General features: G+C 37.8%; 1 protein-coding gene across 1 annotated transcript in view; it reads left to right on the top strand.

Annotated features, from left to right (window-relative positions):
* The first annotated feature begins 2,030 nt into the window (after positions 1-2,030).
* The window catches only part of SMARCA5 (SNF2 related chromatin remodeling ATPase 5), a 49,839-nt gene continuing 32,055 nt past the window's right edge, over positions 2,031-19,814 (top strand). Inside the window, exons 1-8 of the mRNA XM_081249089.1 lie at positions 2,031-2,667; positions 5,877-5,951; positions 11,295-11,461; positions 14,072-14,172; positions 15,656-15,756; positions 16,527-16,706; positions 17,863-18,018; positions 18,117-18,248. Coding sequence (XP_081105215.1) covers positions 2,491-2,667; positions 5,877-5,951; positions 11,295-11,461; positions 14,072-14,172; positions 15,656-15,756; positions 16,527-16,706; positions 17,863-18,018; positions 18,117-18,248 — 1,089 coding nt within the window. The 5' untranslated portion in view covers positions 2,031-2,490. The remainder of the gene's footprint in view (positions 2,668-5,876; positions 5,952-11,294; positions 11,462-14,071; positions 14,173-15,655; positions 15,757-16,526; positions 16,707-17,862; positions 18,019-18,116; positions 18,249-19,814) is intronic.

Here is a 19,814-nt window from a genome sequence, read left to right on the forward strand (position 1 = left end):
CGTTCATATGCTCATGAGAAACGCAATCACAATATAAATGTGTATGTTAAAAAAGACAGTTGTCATTTTGGAGGCAATTTTATTTATTGCTTTTCTTGCTATTTGTTTTTCTTAAATTGTCAGACTTAAGCTTCATCCATTTATATATTCAGTATACTTTTAGGGTTTCCAAACCAGGACCCAAGATATTTACCTTTCACTATAGGGTGAAGAAATACTCTGAATATTAAATAAATGTTATATTCTTTCTACTTAATGTCAATATTAAATAAATATTTACTCGTAAGTATTTATTTTATTTTTATTTTTAAAAATATTTATTTGGTTGCGCCAGGTCTTAGTTGTGGCAGGCTGGTTCCTTAGCTGTGGCATGAGAACTCTTAGTTGTGGCATGCATGTGGGATCCAGTTCCCTGACCAGGGACTGAACCCAAGCCCCCTGCACTGGGAGCGCAGAGTCTTAACCACTGTGCCATCAGGGAAGTTCTCATAAGTATTTATTGAGTGTCTATATGTCAGCTACTCCCCTAGACACTAACTTTTTACCCTTCCACACAATCTATTTTTGGTGAAAGTATTTTTTAAATATTAAAAATAAGTTTGCTCAATATAATACACAAATTCATTTTAGAAAAAATTCAAAAATACAAACAAAAAAGAATTAGGAAATATACACCAACAACAATCACTTTCAATACTTTTATGATTATCCTTCCAAAGTTTTATTCAGATTTTTTAACTGCTAAATTTTCTTTTCAGTTAACACTATAGAATAAACATTCTTCTACATTAATGGTTGTTAAAGGTCAATAATAGTTCATTTTGTGGGTGTACAATAGTTTTAAAATCATACTTTCAATGTTGGACTCTTAGCCTATTGCTAACTTTTTTGCAATTACATGCGAAGCCTGCGACGAACATCATTTAGGTATTTTTTTTTTCATATATCCTTAGGCGGTTCCTTATAGTCTCAGAAATAGCATTTATAATGGGCTGGGGGACATTTTTCCAGATCTCAATTAAAGAATTATCACTCTATTGGTTAAAAGTTTGCAGGCTATATATTCAAAGGAGATCCCTTCTGTTTGAAATTCAACATAATCAACAGTTTGCTTAAACCTTAACTCTTTAAAAGTGTGTCTCCTTTATTCAATACGTACTGATAAGATACTGGACATGGGGATACAAAGATGAATAAGAGCTTGTTCAGGGCAGATAGTAATTTATTGCAGTGTGCAGATTTGCTACTGAATAGAACACGCTACGCTTAAAATCTGCAGCAGATGGGTGCGCGAGACCCTCAGGCTGTGTTGAAGAGAGGGCACGGCAGTGTACAAACCAGTGGTGAATAGTTGTAACATTTTTCAAGAAGAGAAGAATGTACATTTTAATTTAATATTTGGTGGTTGAGGAAAAGATACAACCCATCGCCTCTTATCTATTGATTACTCATGTTTCTCACTTACATGGTGGTGGGCACAGTTTGCTTACTTTTAGCATGTAAATTCAGAGGAAATATCGCCTAACTCTGCACCGAAGAGTAGAAGGAATTTAGAAATGACTGATATAGCTAACATCTGATGACAGAAAAATAAAAAATCACACTAACGGGCACTCTTCCTTAGACAACAAAACAGTGAGACGTCAACAGGAATAACCACAACCTCGTCAACACAGTGGCGTCACGCCTATAAGCGGAGGCGGTTAAAGTGTTAAGGCCTGCACAGACCTCCATGCTGCAGTAGGCAGCGCAAAACCTGTGCAAATTTTCAGGGAGTGCTGCCGATCGCTGCCAACCACAGGAGATGCGGCGTCCGGGGACCGAGTGCCGTTAAGAACGCCTCTAAGACTGCGCTCGCGTCCAGCCCGGGAGCGGAAGCACAAACCTACGCCTCCGAGCTCTCCCTTGAGGCCCCGCCCACGCCTTGCCCTAGAGCTTGCTGGGGGCCCCGGAGGGGGAGTGGCCAAGGGCGAGGAGGAGAGAATGCGCATGCGCAACTGGAACCCAGTCATTTAGCCAACTATCAATCTCGCGAGTGTTGAAAGTCGATGGCGTAGGTAGTAGACCTGGATGCAGGCGAGATAGATGATATCTACCAGAGGAAGAAGAGGAGGCGGCCAAGTCACTTCCCGCTCCCGGTCCCTCTTTCGCTTTCCTTTCCTTCTCCCTCAACCCTCCGCCCTCCAGTAAATCAGCCCGCCTTCCTGACCTCAGTGACCCGGGTGACCCCGCCCACTCTCGTCGACGTGATTCCCGCCGTGAGGTAAAGCGCCGGTGGAACCCCGAGCCCGGCGGAAGAGGAGGACGACGAGAGGGGGAGGCTGGTGGGCCTGGCTAGGGCTCGTCGCGGAGCCGCGGCGAAGGGGGCGTTCGAGTGGTCCTCTCGCTCCTCCATCAGCTCATTGCGACGTAGCCTCCCAGGCCTAGGCCTCCTCCTCATCTCTGCCGGGTCCGGCCTCTGGCAGCAGCGGGTGACGCAGAAGGAACATCATGTCGTCCGCGGCCGACCCTCCGCCACCCCCGCCTCCCGAGAGCGCGCCTTCCAAGCCCGCAACCTCGGCCGCCGGCAGCGGGAACAACAGCGGCAACAAAGGCGGCCCCGAGGGCGTCTCAGCCCAGGCGGCTGCCTCTGCGGCCAGCGCCGGCGCCGCGGACTCCGAGATGGAGGTGAGGGCGGCTCGTGGCGTGGGGAGACGGCGGGATGGGGAGGAGGAACTGGTTCCCTCGCCTCTGTGTTAGTGATGAGACGCAGAGCCGAACTTCACCCCTGTGCACCCAGACTCGGCCGCGGACCCTGTGGATCCGAAATGATGCTCTCACCCTTGCGCCCTGTGCCTAGCCTATCCCAGCCGACTCAAATGGATCTCTGGCACTTCACATTTACATTATTTGTCTCTTTGGTGAACCTTGCCAAACCCTCGAACGCTCTTATTAGACACATGTTCTTGATTACTGAGGCCGAGTGGGATCTACCTTTTTTTTTTTTTTTAAAGCTAGACTCCCATAATTCCCTCGCCCATTTCTGAATCTCGATTTTAGTTTCCACTAAACTTGGGGGGAGGGCGAGGGAGATTTCCCCTTAGGAAAGAGGCTAGATGGGCGGGGTGGGGAAGGCATTTAAAAGGAGCGCTTCCGAGGACTTGGGCCTCCTTTTCTTCTTCGCGGTCCTTGCGGGGGAGGTATCTGTTCCGGGCAGAAACAATGGCGAGAGCTGGATAGCCGAGGGCGCAGTGGGGATAAGCGGGGCGCAGCTGCTCCCTTGGAGGGAGAGGAGGCTCCTCCCAGGCACTGTTCCATGGGGAGGGAAGTGACCAAGGCGGCAGCAGCTGTCTTGAACCCCCATCTCATTTGGGGAGGGGTGATGGATGGACGGATGAATGAATTAGTGAGTCAGGGGCTTTCAGACCAGCGCAATTCCTCTTTGGGGGCCTTGGCCTTTTGTTTTTTTGAAAATTGGTACCTTTCGCTGCCGAGCCTGTCTTCTGGGCTGGGGCTGGCCGGCCAGGGGATGGTGACAGTACTGCGGGGGTGGAAAGATTGGGGAACTGCCAGGCGGGTCTCTTGGGTGTGCTCCAAGGCTTTGCGATGTCTGGGAACAAAGTGATTGCTTGCTCCTTCCAAATTTTATTCTTGGCCTTCAGTCTGTTTTGAGATATTTTATAGTTGCAGCCCAAAGATTTCTGGGATTTTTCCATCCTTGGACAGATTGAGCGAAGGTAATACTGCTCTAAAAATGAACGTTGCTGCAGGATTAATAAGGAAATGGTAGCGCAGTTTACCATTGAAGCATTTGGCGCAGTAGTTTTATTTGGGCAGCAGCGGTCTAAGCTAGGGTGAAGTAACATGTTACTAGTTTTTGAAAGAACTTTTAGGTGACGGTGGGTTTTGGTGGACTAGGACATCTGGTGTTCTGTAGTTTTCAGTGACTTGAGATTTGTTTCAAATTCATATCTGGCGTTGTCTGTTTTCTCTTTCTTTAGGTTTTAAATGGTTCTTTTGCATTCCCTGGGTTAATGTGGATTCCTGCTTCATGGCTTAAGGGGGTTTGAAGTTTGACACTAAAAGCAATTGTATGTAAATATGCAGTTCTCTGCAAATTGCTGTTCTTAGTTGTCCTCAGCTTCTCAAAAGGGGCTGTCATTCAAATGTTGGAATAACAACCAAAGTCTCACAAGAGGTGTTACGGAAACATCAGAAAGCAGAATAATTTAAAGCCTAAACGAAATATTTTGGCTTTCAGTTGCTATTTTTAAGTTAAAGTGGAATTAAAGTTTAACTATGAATATTAATGTTATAAGTACCAAATGATGTCAGTGGTATTTTTATTTGGCAGATGGGGAAATTGAGTCTTCTGGTAAGTAGAACCTGTGATAGAACCCACATCTGGCTCTGAAGCTGACCCTTTCCCTGTATATCTTGCCCTTTCATATTCTTACAAAAAAGGTGTTTGACGATTTCATTCATTGAAGAATGACTTAGTTATTTTTACCTTCTTAGAATAGGAACATCAGTAATTTTATCAATCTTTTTACTGACTAGGTTTAGTTTTTATTTTTTCCTTCACATTATAGTGTGATTTTTCTTTTCTTGGTCTTTAATTCGGGTTTTTCCAAAATCATTTATTTTCTGACAGAGCCCACTTTCCTAGAAACATTAGCTAGCTTTTCTATGTATTAGGTTAAGTTTTTCTTTTTGCTTGGTACTGATAGGTCACGGAAGCAGTCTCATTTTCTGTTTATTATTGTGATCTTTTTGGCAATGTGGATGGGGCCTGTCTTTGTTCATCCTCATTTCTCAGTATTGACTCGACTGGTAGGTAGGTACACTGTATACCAATAACTGTATGACCTCAAGAGTCCTAAATCCAAACCTTTCATTTATTTATTTATTTATTTTTAATTAAAACTGTGAAAGAAATAATGACTGCTGTTGGAAAGCACATCTTATTTTTTTAGGATGTATTTGACCTTTCATGGTATCCCATTACCATTTTGTGAAGTAGGCTAGGTTGGTGGCTTTGTCATTTTTACTTGTGGAGACCAGAGATTTGTGATGAGCTTAAGGTTACACAGGTTCCTACAGGTCTTAACGATGAAGGCAGACTTGAATTTGGGTCAGTTGACCTCTTAATTTTAGTGCTATACCAGCCCCATCCCCCCAACTTCTTAATCACAGGTAGCTTTATTACAGTATGTATTGCCACACACAGATTAGTACATCATTAATGAAAATTATACTTTCACCAGCTTTCCTTATGTTCTTTTAATGAATGAGTGGAACTTTGCAGTGTAGTTGTTGCTGTTGTTTTGTTGTTTGTGGCGTTTTGAATGTCAGGGTGAATAAATTTGCAAAAATAGCACATTTATTGCCAATTAAGGAATCAGATTTTACTTAAAGGGTATTCACTTTAGGCTGCATGATGAATTTTTTTAATTTTCCAGAAGATGGGAATCAGCCTGACTAATGCGAGTTTCCACGTGTATGTTTGTGTGGCAGTACAGTAGATACTGCAATTTTATGATTAAAAGGGAACGTATTTTCTTCACATTTTATACTGTTTAATTTAGCTTCATAATTTTTGATTAGAAAATGAAACATTTACTGAAAGTAGTTTTGTTCTAGGATGATGGAGATAATAATCTTGTGTTTCAGTCTTGGCAATAGCCATGCAGTTTACATATTTGGATTAAATAAGTTGTTATCATCATGGTATTTTTCATCAAGGTTTCCTATCAGGTAGGATGACAGCCATTTAAGTATCTGGGAAATTTGGGACAGGAGTGTATTACTTTGAATGTGTTTTGGGCAGAAGTCAGTCTAATAATGGTGTGTTGGGTATTCTTGAAGAACAATCCATGATTTTTCCCTCCTACCAGGAAGTATTTGATGATGCGTCTCCTGGAAAGCAAAAAGAAATCCAAGAACCAGATCCTACCTATGAAGAAAAAATGGTATGTTCTAGGCATATGAAGAGTTTATATAAGTTTTTATTAGGTGATTAAGCGTACCAAAATTGAAGCACAGATATCCAATTTAAATATGTATAACGTGGAGTACTATAACTTTTGTACCTTACTTGACTTACTTGACTATGTAAAGCAAATATAGAAGTATTGCATGAATTCACATATTATGTAAATATGTGGGTTATGCTAACACCCCATATATTTTAAGATTTAGCATTGGGAGTGAGGTGAGTTAAAGACCAGAGAAGTAATTATTCAAGGTAATGTTTATTCTGCATGTGTCTAGCATTGTACTCTACTGGTTATAAAGCAAATAATACATGCTCCTTGCCTACAGCCTTCTTATAATATGGATGGGATCTTTACAAAAGAGAATATGAATGTTATACTTGAAAAATACCCAGCTCATGTTTCATATCCTTTTAGGAAACTTTATTTTACCCTGAGTTAACCAGTACCTACAAAGAGCTTTAAATTTAAATTTAGATTCAATAATAATGACTAATAGTGAATGATTATTATGTAGCAGGCCCTGTTCTAAGTGCTTTGTATGGATTAAACTCATTTAATTGTTTTGAAGTCTTAAAAAGTTAAAATAGCATGTGTAATAATAACACCACTACACAACACAGTATGCTTCTTAAGAGTGGGGACAGTGTCTTCATCTTTCTGTCTTCAGCACCGAGAACAATATCTGGCACCTAGTAAATTTTAACAAATCTTACTTTCCCCTTGTTCTTTGACTTTCTCTTCAATATCAATAAATGTTTCTGAATCTCTTAAATAGCTTCAAAATCCTAAAAGTATGCACATGTGTATATGTATACACATATATAATGTGCATAATACATATTGCAATATGTAAAGTAGGAATGATGTATTATTCTATATGATTTCTGTTACATTTATATATGTGTATATCTGTAACTGTCCTGCTGCCTTTCTTTGCTGTCAAACTTAATTGAAGAAAACGATATATTTTCCAGCTCTACTTTTCCCATTCATTCCTTTAACCCTTCACAACTTAGATTCTGTCATTAACACTGTACTAGTGATTCTAATGGCCAGTTCTTTGGCCTAATTGTAGTTTGATTTTCCTTGCTGTCACTTGAGTTTGACACCATTGACCACGCCACGGAATTTTTTCTTGCCTTGAGAGACCTTCGTTTCCTTGATGATATCCTATTTAGTTGACCATTCCTTTGTCCTTCTCATTACATTCTGAACCTTTGTTCTTGGACAGTTTGATCCTTGACACAGTTTTCATCTGCCATCTCTAAGTGAATACTTCAGATGCCTCCAACCATTGCATTTTCATTTGTTTGTTGGACATTTAAGTCCCTTTGGTACCTCTTATTTAGGAGTATCCAAAATTGAATTCCTTATCTCTACCCCACACTTCTACTTAGGATTATCTCAATGAATGAAACTTTCTCTTAATAAATACCCAAGCTGTTACGGTACCTCATAGTTTTAATAGTCTTGGCAAATTTAACTTCATAAATATTTCTCTTATCTTTTCCCCACCACCCTAGTTCAGTATTCTTCTGTTGCATGAATTATTGTGTTGGCATCTTTATTTGGCTCCTTTCTCATGATCTGGCTTCTTCCACATCTCTTTATGTTTTTGCAAAGTATATTTACAACACAAATCTGGTTATATAATGGAGGTTTTCATGGTTCTTTACAATGCTTCTCATCTTCACGGTTCCCTTTATTGTAAATTTTTTCTCACTTCCTACAGATTTTTTAGTCTCCTAGTTTAATTTCCTTTTTCAACATCATGATCTTGAGAAGCAGTTTTCTTCTAAGCAACTTTTTTATCATCTGCTAGATCCTATTCATAGGTAAGTCTTGATATCCACTCTTCATTCTTGAACCCGGGATGCTGAGTTCTGCTTGAGAAAACTAAAATAATAGTGCTGACTGGTACCAGAATAAGTTTATGGTTTTTACTGTCTTTGGCTTTCAGTATTTATTGCTCAACAATCCCATTTAGGCATTCTAAAACTTTGCCACTCTGATTACTCCTTTTCTGCCACACGCTCATTTTCAGTCTTCCTCCACAAAGAGCTGCAGGCCCATCATCAATTCAATTCCTCTCTGTTTCCAAGCATGTATGGCTTCTACTGTCCTGGTTGTTTCCTTCTATCTCAGAGAAAGAAGCTTTTTCCAAGGCTATTGATTTTAATCTTCCATTTGATTTTATGATTCATTTCTTTTAGGTTCCTAAATCTTATTCTATTGTTTCTGCGTTTTAGGAAGTGATTTTTCTCCTTAAATCTTTTTTTTTAAATTGAGGTGTAGTTGATTTACAGTGTTGTGCCAGTCTGTGCTGTACGGCAAAGTGACTCAGTTTTATACATATGTGCATTCTTTTCTTAATATTCTTTTCCATTATGGTTTAATCCCAGGAGATGGGATGTAGTTCTCTGTGCTACAGAGTAGGACCTTATTGTTTATCCATTCTGAATGTACTAGTTTGCATCTGTCAACCCCAAATTCCCAGTCCATCCCTCTTCCTCCCCTCCTCCCCGTTGGCAACCGCAAGTCTGATCTCTGTGTCTGTGAGTCTGTTTTTATTTTGTAGATAGGTTCACTTTCCTTACCCCTCTTTTAAGATCTCAAGTCATTTTTATCTTAACCTTGTCATTTTTTCAAGCAACAAGGTCTTTGCCTGTTATTCCCCTCAAACCTTTGCCACAGTTCTACTGAAAGCTTATTCTGTGTGTTCTGAACTCGGTTTTTTGCAACTAGTTTGTAACCCCACCACTACTTGAGTCAATGAGAGAGAATTTTGGAAATTATGGAATCTTTTGCAAGGCCCTGGTGAAACTTACATTTAGTTCTTTAAGGCAGTAGTTCTCAAACTTGACCTTGTAGAAGATAACAGAGATCTTGGATATTTTTGGTCTGATGGATCATGAACCACACTTTGAAAAAATACCATCTTAAGACATCTAGAGCCATTAAAGGTTTTTGAGCATTAGAGAGGTGTGATAAGGTCTAAGAATTGGGGGGATCCCCTCCCTTCTCTGTTGAAACATTACCTCTGTTCGGATTTTCCTGATCTTCCTGGTTAAAATTTCAGTGCTACTTGTACTTGCCATCACTCTGCTTTATTTTTACTTCTGAGTATTCATCATTTTCTGACAATCTTACATAACTTACCTATTATGTTCTGTTTTCAATATTGGATTATAATGAAAACTTCCTAAAGAAACAAAATACCTTTTCTGGTAGACACACAGAAGTATTTTTTGAATTGAATAAGTATTTATGAAGGAAATGTTGATTTGAAAATGTTTTTAAAGAAGTGAAGAATACATATTCAGTGATTTGAATACTGTAGAGTAGCTTCTACTTTAAAATATCTAGACTCTGACCTATCTGAATTCATTTCCAGAGCTTATTTATCTTGATCCAAACATAGCTATAATAATAGATAGTCTTTTTTAAGTAGCAGCATCTTTCTCATTGCATGTTCTTGGCTTTTCTTTTATTATACATGTATTAGGAAGTGAAATTGTGCAAAATACATATATGTATATGGATCTCAGTTCAGTACTTTAAAACCGTTTTTTTTTTTTTTTTTGCGGTACGCGGGCCTCTCACCATCGCGGCCTCTCCCGTGGCGGAGCACAGGCTCCAGACGCACAGGCCCAGCGGCCATGGCCCACGGGCCCAGCCGCTCCGCGGCATGTGGGATCTTCCCAGACTGGGGCACGAACCTGCGTCCCCTGCATTGGCAGGTGGACTCCCAACCACCGCGCCACCAGGGAAGCCCTAAAACAGTTTTTTAAGTCTTCAGAAACAAAACAACTGAAGCTTGTCATCTATAGGACATTACTAAGGAGAAACATGTTGACCTGTTGTTAGTTGTATGGATTGGGCTGCATTTGTGGTCCAGTGAGGCGGTCACCCTGTGCCTTCCTGATAGCAAATTGGGCTTCAGTTTTACCTTGGTATAGTATGTTTTCCTTTAAAAAATACATAGTTTTTAAAACATTATGATGTTTGATTATCTCTGGTGTTTGCTAGGTAAAATATTGTTTTGGAATTCATTCTAAAATTGACATTTTAAGCATTTATAGGTAGACATGTTGAGTTGAGGGTTTCTCTGTTTATTGAACTCTTGTCTTCTTGTTTCTCCTTTTTTTAACCAAACTGTTAAGAGTGTCTGTAAAAAGTCTGTTGTCTGAAGGCTCTAGATTTCCCTTGTTTATTTTTTATTTTTATTATTATTTTTAATTTTATGCAGTGTTTCACAGAACTAACCCCCGAGGTTTTTTTTTTTTTTTTTTTAAATAATTCTACAGCATTTCTATTGATTGATTGATTGATTGATAGGCTGTGTTGGGTCTTCGTTTCTGTGCGAGGGCTTTCTCTGGTTGCCGCGAGCGGGGGCCACTCTTCATCGCGGTGCACGGGCCTCTCAGTATCGCGGCCTCTCTTGTTGCGGAGCACAGGCTCCAGACGCGCAGGCTCAGCAGTTGTGGTGCACGGGCCCAGTTGCTCCGCGGCATGTGAGATCCTCCCAGACCAGGGCTCGAACCCGTGTGCCCTGCACCGGCAGGCAGAGTCTCAACTACTGTGCCACCAGGGAAGCCCCACCCTTGTTTATTTTTATAAAAACTTGATTTCAGGATCTTAAATGTTTTTTGGTTTAAATTCTTTCATTCTCTTTGTGTGATAATAGGGAACATTCAAAGCAGTAGATCTTAGATATGAAAATAAGAAATGGTATTAAGAACTGCATTGGGTTAATGAATATTTCATGAACTTAATAGATGTTTTTCAAGCCTGATAGCCTTTTAAAATTTGAAACAGCCTAACTGATGAATGACCAATGCATTTTTCCCCCTTCTGAATAAATACACTTGTATTGCACAATGTCTTTTGATTTTTTTATTTGATATTTTTTCATCAACTGTATTGAAGTATAATTGACACCCAATAGTTTTATGTTTGTAATTCAGTGAGTTTTGGCAAACACATGCGGTCATTTAACCACCTTACAGTCATGATGTAAACAGTTCTATGATCCCCATAACTTTTGCTCCTGCCCTCATCCCCTTGCCACTTCAGATCTGCTTTCTACGAAATCCCTACTTAGAATTTCATATAAGTTGGATCGTACAGTATGTAGTCTTTTATGTTTGGTTTCTTTCATTTAGTGTAATGCTTTTGAAACTCATCTGTGTTGTTACCCATAGCAGTAGTTTGTTCCTTTTTATTTTTGAGATTGTTGTGTGGAGGCATGTTGAAACTTTGATTTCTGAAGTTGTATTAATATTCTGATAAAATGCGTTTTCAAATTTTTTGTAGCAAACTGACCGGGCAAATAGATTTGAGTATTTATTAAAGCAGACAGAGCTGTTTGCACATTTCATTCAGCCTGCTGCTCAGAAGACTCCAACCTCACCTTTGAAGATGAAACCAGGGCGCCCACGAATAAAAAAGGATGAGAAACAGAACTTGCTGTCAGTTGGCGAGTGAGTAATATTTGATACTTAATAGTTGAAGCAAACTTATTTTTGATAGTCTTCATTAGTAGCATAAAATCACTTTATTAAAAAAAATTGTTTTGGTGCTGTTATTTATTTGGCCTGATTGGCTTGGCAGGATATAGCCATACATGTATAAATAAATAAAAATTTGCATAATGCTTTATTTTTATATGGACTGAATAGGGAATTCAGATGTATTCCACTCCTTGGAGTGGAAACAAATGCAGAGGTTAAGCGGCCTATTTAACATCACCTAGAAGGAATTAGAATAATCCAGCTTTGAACTTAGATCTGACTTGGGGTGTGCTCTAGTCTCATAAACCACATACATGCATTGAGGGTATTGCTATTATCTGAAGTCTGTGCTTGTGTGTGGATGTTGTGATGATTTATGCCACGGCAGTTTGTTTAAAATTTTTGTTACATACTTAGTTTTCTTTATATAAATTGAAGTGTCAAGGTGTATGATGACACTGTTAGGTGGTGGTTCAATATGTGTAAAGTGATTCTTACGTGTTGAATTTATAAATTCTTTTTTAGAATTTGTGCTGGTTGGATAGCTAAGATGTTCAGTTTGTAATAATAAATTTAGGGCAATCTCAGCTCCCTGGAATGGCTATATGTAATTTCCAAAGTGAAAAATGAAATGTGATCAGTAATTAAAATATGCTAGGTTATCTAAAAGAAGAGAGTACAAACTGTTCTCAACACTGTTAAATTTACTACGTAGTATACAGAAACATGGAAGTGTTAGCTCTATCTCGAGGGGATTATCATCAAAAAGCATATTACCTTAATTTTATTTGGGGTATTCTACTCATCTGATATATCTTTTTTGCTAATCCATTGTTTGTAACGAAAGTGCTTTTGTTTTAATACGTATGAAACTTCATGAGAACTTTGCAATTCAGATGTATTTAAATTTTTCAGACTTGAAGTTTGCAGCTGTTTAAATAGCGTCAGTCTCGTGCTCTGGAAATGCAGACTGCTGTAATGGATATTGTTATGGGGTCATCAGTATGATGGCATGAGAAGAAACACTTCTATTAAGAGCCTGTAAGATAAAGATACCATGTAGTAAATAGATAAAATATTGTTCAGCTTTGATCTTATTAGTGTTGGTGAAGAAAAGGAGTCTTGGTTAATAGATTTCTTTTCTACCCATCAAACCATCTTAAATGGAAAGTTAGCTTAAGTGAAGTAATTAGGGTAATGGTACTGTCCTGTCCTTCAGTATAAGTACATATATGCTTTTTTTCCCCTTTCCATCATCCAGTTTGCAATCAGTGATGCCTCAATTTGAAGTAATAAAGCATATTCCAGCTTTTATCTTCAGTTTTAACAACCATAATAATCAACTATCTTGATAATATATTGTGAAGGAGATTTTATTAAAAAAAAACAAAGTTAAAATTCTCAGTTTATGGAGAATAACTTGGGGTTGGGGGGCGGGTAGATCTTTGCACTAAGTTTCATAGGGTTGGAATGCAGAGAAGCACAAGAAATAACACCTACACTAAGACCTTCTGATTAGAAGCACATAAAACAAACAAAAACATCCTTGTGTTTTTATTGCCTTGGCCTGCATTTCTGAGGAATATTTCTCTGTCTGGGAAGGCTGATTATCCTCTCCCATCAAGCATGTAGTTTTGGGAGAAATAAGCAGTGAGTTAGATTTAGAGGTCACAAGAGTGGAATAATCTACTGTTTTCTAATTTAAATGAAAATATTTGTTGAAAATATGAAGGTATAATTGGAAACTTGAGAATTAGGGAGTAAATAGCTTTACTTACCTGAGTCCTTTAGAGATTAAGAAATCTGGCAAGGGGCTTCCCTGGTGGCGCAGTGGTTGAGAGTCCGCCTGCCGATGCAGGGGACACGGGTTCGTGCCCCGGTCCGGGAAGATCCCACATGCTGTGGAGCGGCTAGGCCTGTGAGCCATGGCCGCTGAGCCTGTGCTCCGCAGCCGGAGAGGCCACAGTAGTGAGAGGCCTGTGTACCGCAAAAAAAAAAAAAAAAAAAAAAAAAAAAATCTGGCAATATTGTAAGTGCAGAAAATTAGTTATTAAGAGGAAGTATCATTCTTTTGGGATGTAGAATCTGGGCAAGTGTCTTTAAAATGCTTTGAGTAATTCTGATGAATCTAGTTAAGAGTCATTGCTTAAGCCCAAAGTCTCTATTCTGCATATTCTGCAGCTTTTGATGAAAGCTGTAGTTTTAAAAATGTGACTTCTGGTACTATTTGAGGTCAGGGGGCAAAATACTTAACTTTAAAATGCAAATTATGAGGTTTTTCTGACTGCATATTTCCTTGAAATTAGATTGTCACATTTATGTTTATCAGGTTCTGGTTAACCTAAGGTATTACTCTATTTTAAAAACTGTATGTGTATCTTAGAAAACCATGTAAAACATTTCAGGTTTAAATTTACTAATGATTTCTACTGTTTACTTTTTTAGTCTTAATTTACATGCCTGTTAAGAAATTATTGTGTAATCTTGGTCAGCCTCTTGACTATTATGTTGAAATAGTAGCTGGTAGTTAAAATTAAAGCCAAAACTCAAATCACTTGATTTTATTTTAAACTTGAACAGCTATCGGCACCGAAGAACAGAGCAAGAGGAGGATGAAGAATTATTAACAGAAAGCTCCAAAGCAACCAATGTTTGTACTCGATTCGAAGACTCTCCGTCATGTACGTTACACATATTTAATTACTTGATCTCTGAAACATCCCCTTTTGAGATATCCTTTGGTTAATGTTTTGGATTTTTCTTGGCTGTAATTTATAAATGCAATTTTTAGTGATCTTTTGAAATTTATTGATAGTGAAATGAACTTCAGATATTTTTTGGATGGAAGCCATAGTATATTAGTATGATAGTGGTGCTGTATTTCAAAGGGTCATAAAACGCCATTGTGCTTGTGGCCTGAATGTATATGTAAAACTGGGAATGAAGTTTGCCTTATATTTGCCCCAGATAAGAAGACTAATGTGTAAAAAAAAGCACTTCATAAAGAGTTTTTTAACTCATCTTCCGATTTTCTATTTGTTTTAAATTTTTTTCCAAAATGTACTTGTTATTAAAGGTTTTCCAAGAGAAAACATGGTTAACAAGGTTTAGGTTTTACCCACATATGGTCTTGGTTGTCTGGTGGCACGGTTGTCTTCACTGAAGCCCAGCGTTTTTTTTCCCGACCTCCTTTCTCTGTCTCACTTGATGACAAGTTTGTATGATCATAGTGGTTGTGAGCAAAAAAAATTTATAATAGTCAATATAGGACGTATAGTTTGGATTTGTTATCTTAATAATTAGCAAACTGAACTTCAGGGAAGATAGGATTTGGTTAGAAATTCAACAGTGTACCTCCAGATTTTTTTTTTTTTTTGCTACACAGTACGCAGTTTCCATTTCTTTTCATGAAGCTAGAGGCCAGAACCAGATCTACAAGGAGAAAGGAAATTTGAATTATTTGAGTTATCTCTTTCTCACATTCCTACATTGTAACTAGTTTTCCCAGCATTGATTAACTTTTCATCTCAAAGTGGTGTTTTTCAAAAGGGATGGAGTACATAATACATAGTTTTTTAAAAAGTTGGGTTATTTATGATTCATATACTTAATAATTATTATGGGGTAGGAAATATTTAATAAACCCTGAAAGAGATACATTTCCTTTTTGTAGGACCCCCTGGAAAAGTAAATTAAGCAAGGGTAAAGGAAAAACAGTCTCTTCTAATTCCTGTTTCCCCTTTGTTAGGACAAAAACAAAATCCCCGGAGAACCCCTGTTTAGGTCATCAAGGAAGGTGAAAACGTTTGGTTAGAAACACTTGTAGTAACATTGAAAAAGGAAATAGGCCAAAGAGTCTCTAGGACCAGTGTATGGGTAACATAGGAACTGAGGGATTGAGGTACTCTGATGTCTCCAGTCATGTTTCCTGTACGTGGTTGTCTTCCATACCTGTCATCTCCACTCCAGACCACCGCCGCCGCTACCTCCACTGATTTGAAACTTGCAAAATTCCCATTCTTAAGACCTAGTAGAGAAAGTAGTACAGTCAGAATAAACATGTGTAGGCCCAAAATTAAACCTCTGAGTATCAGATGGAGGGGGAGCTTCCCACCTGTTTTTATTGTCTTTAAAATGTGCATGTCATTTTTCTTCTGTTCTTAGATGTAAAATGGGGTAAACTGCGAGATTATCAGGTCCGAGGATTAAATTGGCTCATTTCTTTGTATGAGAACGGCATCAATGGTATCCTAGCAGATGAAATGGTATGTGTTTGATAGCTTTGTACAAGTCCACATTTTATAATTTAAAACCTTATACATCATTAGATTTATAAAAGTTAAGGTTTGTAGCGTATAGTTTATTGATTATACTCTAGAACTGTTAGCAAACTAACCCTCTGTCAAACTGATAAAAGCTCACTTTAGTTGCTTAAGTGGGATCTTATATCTGTACTTCAGCTGTGAGGAATTATTATCTATGAAAGTGTAATAAATTTAAAAATAATACATTTTGAGAAGCATGCCTTTGGTTGACTTTTGCAATGTAATGATTTGGCCATCTCCCGTCAATTCTACAAAACACAGGTGGTGGGGTCAGTTGAATGTCATCGAGAAATATTTTCTCCATGATGGTAGCTTGTACAGTTCTATCCCGTAAAACATTATATCTTGTTTACTATTGACTAGTTATGTAGTGAATGTTTTATGTTTCCCTGTAGCTATAGTGCTAAGACAATTGCTTAGAGAAAGTATGGAGTCAAAAGAAATAGGTCTCAATTCTAGCTCTGCTAGGTGACCTTGGGAAAGTCACTTAAATATCTGGGCCTTATGGAGATGGTAATAGTACATCCTTCAAAGACTTGTGAAGGTTAAATGACGTAACACTCGTAAACTTGACACATATCAAGTTTTTGCCATTTGTTAGCTGTACACATAACTTTTCTTTTAAATGTTTCTGTATATGTCAGGAAGTTTGAATATGGAAGTCTGTTTTGTTTTTGTATTTCATTGCTTTGTGCTTATTTTTCTTTCAGGGCCTGGGAAAGACTCTTCAAACAATTTCTCTTCTTGGGTACATGAAACACTATAGAAACATTCCTGGTCCTCATATGGTTTTGGTTCCTAAGTCTACATTACACAACTGGATGAGTGAATTCAAGAGATGGGTACCAACACTTAGATCTGTTTGTTTAATAGGAGATAAAGAACAAAGAGTAAGTTTCTCATATTTCATTACATTTTTGATATTAAAAGAATTTGAATTTAGGTTTTGTGGGAGGGGGATAACTAGAGGAGGGATAAAAGGAGAGAAAAAGGGTCCAATAATAAGCTTGGTCTTCACAAATATTAGTAATTTATAAATGTATTTTTTTTTGATGCTTAAGATTTATACTAGGGAAATAGAATTGTAGACTGTAGAAAGCTATAAGAATATAGTTTTCTCCTGCTTTCTGAGGGTAGTTATAAAATCAAAGGCTGTGTCTCATTCTAGCAGCATTTTCTTATTTTTAAGAGAAGTTTTGAGTGTGTGAGGTGGTTAGAAATTTAAGGAGCCAGATTTTTAGATTGATGTATATAATGGTAATAGTCATGGAATAGTAATTTGTAATAGTAAATAATAATGTAAATAGTAAAAATGTAAATAGTAACGTGATAAGTCGGTATGATAACGATCGAAATAAGTTAAAATATTGATAAGTTGGCACATCCTTTTTGGAAGAAGATATGGAAATAATGACACTATTAAGAATATAAAATTCAGATTAAAAAATGTACTCATACTGCATTGAAGGACTATGTACCTAATTTTGTTTTCCCTGTATTCAGATATCAGTGATGACTCTAGATTTCTTTTCTCCTTTTGTATTCTAAGTTACAAAATTGCTTATTATGCTTTGAAGCCCAATTGTTAACCAGTCTTTGCTTTAGTTTCCTCACCTGTAAAATGAGAAAATTAATAACAATGTCTTAATAGATCTATAAACATAAAAGGAATGAAAGTGCTTACTGCAAGTTAGCCTTTAGTCCTTATCTATCTTCATGTCAGAAAACTCTCTATCCTTTCCTAAACCTATGTGCTAAGAATTTAACCACCCAGTGGAATCAAGGAAAGAAGACATTTTAAGAATTAGTCTGTTGACTTTTGCACCGAAGAATTTTGTCAGTTGGTTTTTACTAAATGGCTCTGACGTGATTACTTCATGGTTAATGTAGTTACTTTGAGCTGGTCTAGCTGCTTGCGTACTATAGATGACTCTTCTTTTTACTATTCCCACCCCCCTTTTACATAGTAGATTACATCCTTGTCATCAGTAAATTTAATGTATAGTTTATTTCTGCATGATGTAAATTTTTTCTTTTGCTACACAGGCTGCTTTTGTCAGAGACGTTTTATTACCAGGAGAATGGGATGTATGTGTAACATCTTATGAAATGCTTATTAAAGAGAAGTCTGTTTTCAAGAAATTTAATTGGAGGTACTTAGTTATAGATGAAGCTCACAGGATCAAAAATGAAAAATCTAAGGTAATTTGATATTTAGATGTGCAAATCATTTGTACCTTAGTTTAGAATTTGATCGATGTACAGAATATTCATTCTAATGATGAATTTGTTTCTTTCAGTTGTCAGAAATAGTGAGGGAATTCAAGACTACAAATCGACTATTATTAACTGGAACACCTCTTCAAAACAACTTGCATGAGCTTTGGTCACTTCTTAATTTTTTGTTGCCAGATGTCTTTAATTCAGCTGATGTAAGTATTTCTTATTATTTTCTAGTTGGAATAATGTTTTTTAATACTACACATTTTTGTAATAGAATTGGCCTGCTTCAAAAATCAAACAGATGAATTCATAGAAAAAGAAATCAGATTTGTGGTTACCAGAGGCAGGGGGAGGGGGGGAATTGGATGAAGCCAGGCAAAAGGCACAAAGTTTATTGTACTTATTTATCTTCCACTTATAAATAAGTACTAGAGATGTAATGTACAGCGTGATAAATGTAGTTAACACTGCGGTATGTTATACATGAAAGTTGTTGAGAGTAAATAACAACTAAGAGTAATTAACAGTAATAAATCCTAAGAGTTTTCATCACAAGGAAAAATATTTTTTTTGATTTTGTACATATATGAGATGATGGATATTCTGTAAACATTGTGATAATCATTTCATGGTGTGTGTAAGTCAAATCATTGTGCTGTACACCTTAAACTTATACAGAGCTGTATGTCAATTTATCTCAATAAAACCAGAAGAATTGGGCTTCCCTGGTGGCGCAGTGGTTGAGAATCCGCCTGCCGATGCAGGGGACACGGGTTCGTGCCCCGGTCTGGGAAGATCCCACATGCCGCAGAGCGGCTAGGCCCGTGAGCCATGGCCGCTGAGCCTGTGCGTCCGGAGCCTGTGCTCTGCAACGGGAGAGGCCACAATAGTGAGAGGCCCGCGTACCAAAAAAAAAAAAAAAACAAAAAAAACCCCAGAAGAATTAAAAAAAAGAATTGGCTTACCTTTCAGTACTACTTGAGATAATCATTACTTTTTCACGCCTTTAGGTAGTTAGCCTCGTGTAACCTACCATGTTTTGTATGCATCCTGAGAATTTACTTTTATGCCTTTTGATTTTAGTCTTATTTTAGAAATCATGGTTTGTTCTCTCTGGAATGTCGTAGATTCACATTCTTATTTGGTGGTCCTGTTGGTCTGACATTGTTTCAGTGGCTCTAGGTGGACTGCTTATGTTTTTAAGGTAGTGCTCAGGGTGGTCCCCCAAGTGAATTTGCGTACTTCATGTTGCCTGTGTTTGAAGTCCCCAGGATGCCCTCTCCCCAAGATGGCCTTCAAGTTTGGTGAAATATGTCTAACCATTCTTTCTTACAGTCTAGCAAACATAGAACCTAATCCTTACCTTTGATAGATTATTTGCAGTGGTGGAAATGGTTAATTAACTATTTGAATTGTTGGTTGTACTTAGGAACATAATGTACATTATGTCGAGAGTCTGTGCTTATTAGTAATTTCATTTTTTTGTTGGACTAGAATTCATTTTTGACCCTTTGTTCCCATTGCTGGAGTGTGTGTGTGGCTTTGAAGAGCTTATTCAAATAAGTTCAAAAAAGGTGTTAATTTTGGTTTGTTGTGTTAAGTAAGGATCATTTTAAGAGTAGAGAAAATTGTATTCTTGAAAGACGTTTAGTCAGTGCCATCAAGCTACTTTAGTTCTGCTTTATGTATTTTGGTTTTGTTTTTGAGATAATTTTTTTCCTACCACATTGACACTTTCATTTGTTTAATAATCTCTGCTAAAGCTTTGTTTTAGT

Source organism: Mesoplodon bidens (assembly GCF_964165515.1).
Source record: "Mesoplodon bidens genome assembly, chromosome: 1".
NCBI lineage: Eukaryota > Metazoa > Chordata > Mammalia > Artiodactyla > Ziphiidae > Mesoplodon > Mesoplodon bidens.